The sequence below is a fragment of the Myotis brandtii genome, unplaced genomic scaffold (genome assembly GCF_000412655.1).
Source record: "Myotis brandtii unplaced genomic scaffold, ASM41265v1 scaffold499, whole genome shotgun sequence".
NCBI classification, from domain to species: Eukaryota; Metazoa; Chordata; class Mammalia; order Chiroptera; family Vespertilionidae; genus Myotis; species Myotis brandtii.
The window spans coordinates 1,534,700-1,541,459 of record NW_005369027.1 but is presented as its reverse complement, the minus strand read 5'-3'; the positions used below and the strand labels follow the sequence as shown (position 1 = coordinate 1,541,459).

General features: G+C 35.1%; 1 protein-coding gene across 2 annotated transcripts in view; it reads left to right on the top strand.

Annotated features, from left to right (window-relative positions):
- Positions 1-2,168: 2,168 nt before the first annotated feature.
- Positions 2,169-6,760, top strand: part of DNAJC12 (DnaJ (Hsp40) homolog, subfamily C, member 12) — a 40,750-nt gene continuing 36,158 nt past the window's right edge. Inside the window, exons 1-2 of one of the 2 annotated variants that reach the window (XM_005876778.2) lie at positions 2,169-2,248; positions 4,399-4,504. In XM_005876778.2, coding sequence (XP_005876840.1) covers positions 4,427-4,504 — 78 coding nt within the window. In that variant the 5' untranslated portion in view covers positions 2,169-2,248; positions 4,399-4,426. Of the gene's footprint in view, positions 2,249-4,327; positions 4,505-6,760 lie in introns of those variants that run through there. The other variant, XM_014548169.1, reaches the window with a different exon arrangement.

Below are 6,760 nucleotides of genomic sequence, written 5' to 3'. Positions count from 1 at the left end.
GCTGACGGATTTTCCCGTCTGGTTGGGCACGAGGTTGTGCATCTGACTCGCCTCACTTGAGGTACAAAGACCTTTAATTCGGTTAAAAATTTTACTTGATCCCTACTACCTATTTTGTACTATTTTTAAAGGCTTTCTTCAACGAAACCTATGTAAATAAGACAAATGACATTTGTTGTTTTAAAACAAAAAGCATAAAAAGAAAACAAAAGTGGTATGGTGATATAGTTCCTAAGGCATAAGCTAAAAGCCTCGTTTCTGTACCTGCCCAGCTCCCACCCTTAAAAGGAAAACATCTGCTTTTTAAAGGGGGGGGGGGAGTATAGGTGCAGACGTACGTGTTATTAAAAAGTGCAGAAAAAGATAATGCCTTCATACTCTCTTCAGACTTTTCCATTTGATCCACTTAAAGGTGCACACGAATCACCTGGTGATCTGGTTCAGAGGCAGCTTCTGCTTCAGGATGTCTCTTTTTAAAATGGCTAGATAGTAGTACATTCCATAAATACCATAATTTATTCTTCCGCTGCCCTCTTCTTCACCCACTGAAGGACATTTTGGCTGTTTCCAATTTTTTTCTGTTGCAAAGAATTCTCAGTGATTGCCTTGGGACATATTTTGGTGTAAATCCTCAGGGTTCATTTGTAGAGAGACAAAATTGCCCAGGCAATGAGACACATGCTGATAAATACCGCCAAATTGCCAAATTGTATCAATTCACACCCTTATCCAAAAATGTATGAAAGTGCTTACTTTGTCATTTATGCTTTATCATTGGATAATATCAAACGTTAGAAATTTTGCTTCTCTGATAGGTGAACCACTTTCTTTGATTAGCAGTTTCATAATTATGAATAAGTTTGCACTACTATTGATATTTATTGGCCATTAGTTTTCCTGAAAGCTGTCATATGCTTGGCCCAATTTTCTTAAATATTTTATTTATGTATTGTTATTTCAGAAAGAGGGTGGGAGAGGGCAACAGAGATAGAAACATCAACGATGAGAAAGAAGCATTGATCTGCTGCCCCCTGCATGCTCCCCACCGGGAGTCCAACTGTGACCTCCTGGTTCATAGGTTGATGCTCACCCACTGAGCCACACCAGCTGGGCTGATCTCCAAATTCTTAACATGTCCATGCTCCCAAATGGCAACAACTAAGAGACCAAATTACTTTCATGGTTTCAGCAGGAACAAACATCTCTCTGCAGCTATACCCACATCCTACTGTGTAGGTTAACCCTATAGGAAAGGACCAGGTACGTGATTAATGGGTACCAGGAATTGAACCTGTGACCCTTGTGTGCTCCTGCCGGTGCTCTAACCATTGAGAACACCAGCCAGGGCTGCTTCCTTTTTTTTTTTATTGATTGTTTTTTTTAAATATATTTTATTGATTTTTTACAGAGAGGAAGGGAGAGGGATAGAGAGTCAGAAACATCGATGAGAGAGAAGCATCGAACAGCTGCCTCCTGCACACCCCCTACTGGGGATGTGCCTGCAACTAAGGTACATGCCCTTGACCGGAATCGAACCTGGGACCCTTCAGTACCCAGGCCGACGCTCTATCCAGTGAGCCAAACTGGTCAGGGAGCTTGTTTTTTTTTAATTAAAATAATAGTATATGTTAATCTTAGCAAATGTAGATGAGTAAAAAGAATAAAATATAAGTCACCTGTGGCCCTATTATCTAATGACAACTGATCTATTTTGGTGTATATACCTTCTCAGATTTTATAAATATACTAGAGGCCCAATGCACGAAATTCATGCAAGAGTCGGCCTTCCTTCCCTCCGGCCACTGGCAGGCACCCAGGACCCGGGCTTCCCTCACAGCCCTGGCTTCGTCCAGAAGGACAGAAGGACATCTGGAAGGATGTCCGGTCTAATTAGCTTATTATGCTTTTATTATTATAGATTATTATAGATATACAATGTATGTATACATACAATTTATATTTATAAAACTGGAATCATACCATACCTACTTTTAAGATGTAAATTTTATATTTTTTACTTTTAAAATTGAGATGAATTTGATATAACTTATACCCAGTAATGTGCATAGGTCTTAGCGCTCTGAAGTTTTACATAGTACATATTGTTTTCTAACTTTTTTTCACCTAACATTTCCCAGGCATTAAATATGTCTCTACATCATTTTCAGTGTCTACATGGTACATTGCAGAATGTGAGAATATGGTGGTTCAGGAAAAGGAGCCTCGAGTTGCATTTCAGGAAACATGAGTGAGTGATTACCAAAATTCTATTCACAATTATCTTTTCTTTTTGTTTTTCAGAAGAACGTTAATGCATTGTCCTGACTCTTCTCAAGAAGGAGAATAAAGGAGCAATATTTTCTTTTTCTGATCAATATTGTCTAGTGTTTGAGGGAATTCATATCACTTTTCTTTTTAATTTTGGTAAAATATATATAACATAACATTTACCATTTTAACTATTTTAAGTGTACAGTTCAGTGGAATTGAGTACATTCACATTGTTGTGCAACCGTCACCACCATCCATCTTCAGAATTTTTCTAATTTTTCCAAACTGAAACTGCATGCCTTTTAAACACTAGCTCTTCATTTGACTCTTCCTCACAGCCCCTGGAAATTTCCATTTTTCTTTCTGTCTCTATGAAGTTGACTCCTCAAGGTACCTCATATAAGTAGAATCATACAGAATTTGTCCTTTTGTGTCTGACTTACTTCACTTAGCAAAATGTCTTCACTTTACTTTATCCATGTTGTTAGAATTTCCTTCCCTTTTTTTTTCTTTTTTTTCAGAGAGGAAGGGTGAGGGAGAAAGAGATAGCAGCATCAATGATGAGAGAATTATTGAACGGCTACCTCCTACAGGCCCCCTAGTAGGGGTTGAGCCCGCAACCTGGGCATGTGCCCTGATGGGGAATTGAACTGTGACCTTCTGATTCATAGGTTGATTCTCAACCACTGAGCCACACCAGCTGGGTTCCTTCCTTTTAAAGCTGAATAATATTCCATTGTCTGTATATACCACATTTGTTTATCTATTCCTCTGTCAGTGGACACTGGGTTGCTTCTGGCTATTGAGAATAATGGTATTACGAACACGGGTATACAAATATCTGTTCAAGTCCCTGCATTCAAATCTTTTGGGTGTGTACCCAGAAGTGCAATTGCTGGGTCTTATAGTAATTCTATATTTAATTTTTTGAGGAATCACCATCCTTTTTTCCATAGCAGCAACTTTACATCATTTTAAGACAATTTTCAGCTATTTTGGTTAGGCTTTTGTGATACCCACGTAGGCCTTCAAAACCTCAAGGGATGTGAAATTTCTAAAACAAAATTAATTATTTATAAGTTCCATACAGAACTTTTAGCAAGAAAGGATATATAGTGAAGGATTGGTGAAAATGGTGCCTCACTACTTTATTTCTCTTCAGAAATAAGCTTTAAAAAAGATGTATATAGGTGGGCTCAGTGAAAAAGTATTTTTTCCAAGGTGATATTTATGGGGGCATTTAAAGGGTTAAGGCAGTTACAGTTTTGTATACCTCACCACTCACCTTCTCTAAATCCTAGACCTGACCTTCATTTCCTAGGGCCAAGGTGAGCTGAAACACAGGTTCCCTGCATCCACTCCAGACCAGACACATTCTTGAGTCTGGAGAGAGCCAGCCCAGGAGAAATGGTACAGCAAATCCACCCTATCATCATAGAATTATTTTTCTTACTTTCCTATTTTATTTCATGATTTTAAATGGTTTTATTTGTTTGCCTCCCTCCATCAGAATGTAAGCTCCCTAAGAACCCAGAGTTATTAAGCATACCTTTCCTACCTTCATGCTGGGCACAAAATAGGTCCTTAATAAATATTTGTTGAATGAATAAATGATCAAATGAATGAAAATTTGCTTTCTGAGTCTTTCTTTTATTCTATTTAAAAATCTTTTGAAATTTTCTAAGTTCACAGGAAACCACCCACTACTCATATCTAACAAATTCTAAGATTTTAGCATATTGCTTCAAATTTTTCTTTTATCACTTAAAAAGAAGGAAAAAGAAAAAAAATATAGGAGATGGAGAGATGGCTCACTTGGGGGGGGGCGGTGTGTAAAAATGGACAGTCTTTGTTTATCCAGAAGAGAGTGGTTAATCTGCATCACTTATATAAACTCAAACTACAAGTCCCAGGCAGCACTGCAACAGTTTGGTAGGGTCTATTATTTTTTTTCTTCTCTAAACAGCCAATGAAAGGTAGTTTACACAGGTCTTGGATGACATCTGGTGTGTGTATTGGCTATGTCCAGCCTTAAACCTTGTTAGTGCAGTTTGGAACATGCTGCTGTAAACCAGATTTAAAAGGCTTTTCCTGTTCATTCGCAGCTCATTGTGCCTCTTGTTTCAGGGCAAGAAGAGTTGATTTAGTGATCTAAATGGACGCGATACTGAATTACAGGTTGGAAGACACTGAAGACTACTACACGTTACTGGGATGTGATGAACTGTCTTCGGTAAGACAGTGAATTATGCTGTTCTTTTTCACAACAGTGTTTCAGGTTTTATTTAAGATTTTAACTTTGAAATTTTAGTCACATTGCCTAAAAACCTAATCTTGTATTATTTTAAAGCACCTTTGGCTCAGAGAAAGTTAAGGATTTAAATGTGCATTGGGTCTTTACTTGAATAGTGTCTTCTTGCAGTTTTATGGATACTTGTGATTGAATATGTGTATTGCCATAGACTCTATTTCAAATATACTAAAAATAGATGTTTGAAATTTTGTTGTAATTGCTGTTGACTGTATTTCATAGCATACATAAGTGATAGCTTTATTATGGCAATTTAAATTTTAATTGAGATGAAATGTAATTTTCTAGTAATTGGTGATTTTAAAATGTTTTGTTAAAATCTGTACTGTTATGTGAGTAGCTAAATTATGCAAACCAAGAAGCATCCTTTTATGTTAATAGTTCAAATTGTGTAAGAGAAATTACTTCTTAAAAGGGTGGCTTCTGATACAAACCATGTGAAAATTCTGTAGTTTTTCACTTGATCCATAATTGAATAATGTTTTAAAGGTCCCCATAGACAATTAGAAAGGTTGTAAAAGTTTTTTAAATTATGGGAAACTCATTTATAATTCTATCTCCAATGGTAACACTGTTAATGTTTGGCATATTAATCTTCAGTCTTTTTCCTATACGTATTTTTGAAGACATGTTTGGGAGGATATTATATATACTTCTTGATTCTTGCTTTTTATCCACTAACATTATAACAAGGATTTCTCCATGCTATGAAACATTTTTCATACATATTTTAATGATCACATAATTTTATTGTACCACAATGGATGTTCTGTTATTGTTACAAATTTTATTTATTTTTAGTTTTCAAAATTTTAAATATTGAGATGAATATAAAATATATTTTAATTATATTATTGCATATATTCATATTATTTATAAGTCTATATTTAAAATATATTTTATTTCATTACTAAAATATAGCTATTAAAATAAAATATTTTAAAGCAAAATATTTTTTCTATTTAATTTTGTTTTATATGGCTGGAGTTTAGTAATAAAATGTACTTTGTAGACTAGAATGCTATATTGGACACAAAGGATTAAAATCTCTACCATCATCACTTTGAGGAGTTTACCTTGAGTACCTTGTAGTTACACACACACACACACACACACACACAAACTAAACAGGTTATAATGCTCTTTTAGGTGCATATTTCTTCTTTAGGATAATATGTTACTCTTGCTTACTTTTGTGGTGATTTTGCTTATAGCGAGTTTGAAAGCTTATTACCATTTTTGCCATGTGTTATTCATACCTTGGATTCTACTATTGCCAAATAATTTTTGAAGGAACTTTTTAAAATTAAAGGAGCATAATCAAACTTGATAAGTTTCACAACTTGGGTTAAAAAATACTATCATGCTAGGTTATAAAGAGTCTTTATATCTCCATAATAAATCTTTTGACTGTTTAGTCAGTCTCTTGTAGTTCTGTTATTGTCTTTTTAGTCTACACAGGAGGAGGATTAATTTTGAATAGACTAAAAAGATGGTCCTGTTCTTTATTTATAATACTTATAACAGTTTAATTTCATGGTTAGCAGTTATAGTCATGCTTCTCTGCATATACTGTGGCATATATGAAAAGGATAAAAGCATTATACTCCTTCTTCTGGATGCATTTTACTGATTCTGTCAATGGCACAGAAGTGTAGATAACAATCATTTGTTTAAAATGAAATGACCTTCCATAATTTTGTCAATTCTTTTTATATGTATCCTTCCCATTTAAAAATATTTTATGCCAAAAAAAATATTTTATGCCAATTTTGAGTAGTGTGACATTTCCTTTACTTGATTTGTATTGGATGGATTTCCTTTACTTCAAATATTCCTTGATTTGATGCTCTAAAAAATTGACCATAACTGTTCATATCCCAAAACAATTTAGCAGTTATAATTTCAAAGCCACTTGATATTTTAATTTTTATAACAATTGAGTTGAGACACACATAATTCTTTTAAAAAATATTTTTATTGATTTCAGAGAGGAAAAGAGAGGGAGAGAGAGATAGAAACAAGTGATGAGAGAGAGTACCATTAATCAGCTATCTCCTGCACACCCCCTACTGGGGATCGAGCCCACAATCCGAGCATGTGCCCTTGACCAGAATTGAACCCAGGACCTTCCAGTCCACAGTTCAATGCTTTATCCACTGAGCAAAACCAGCTAGG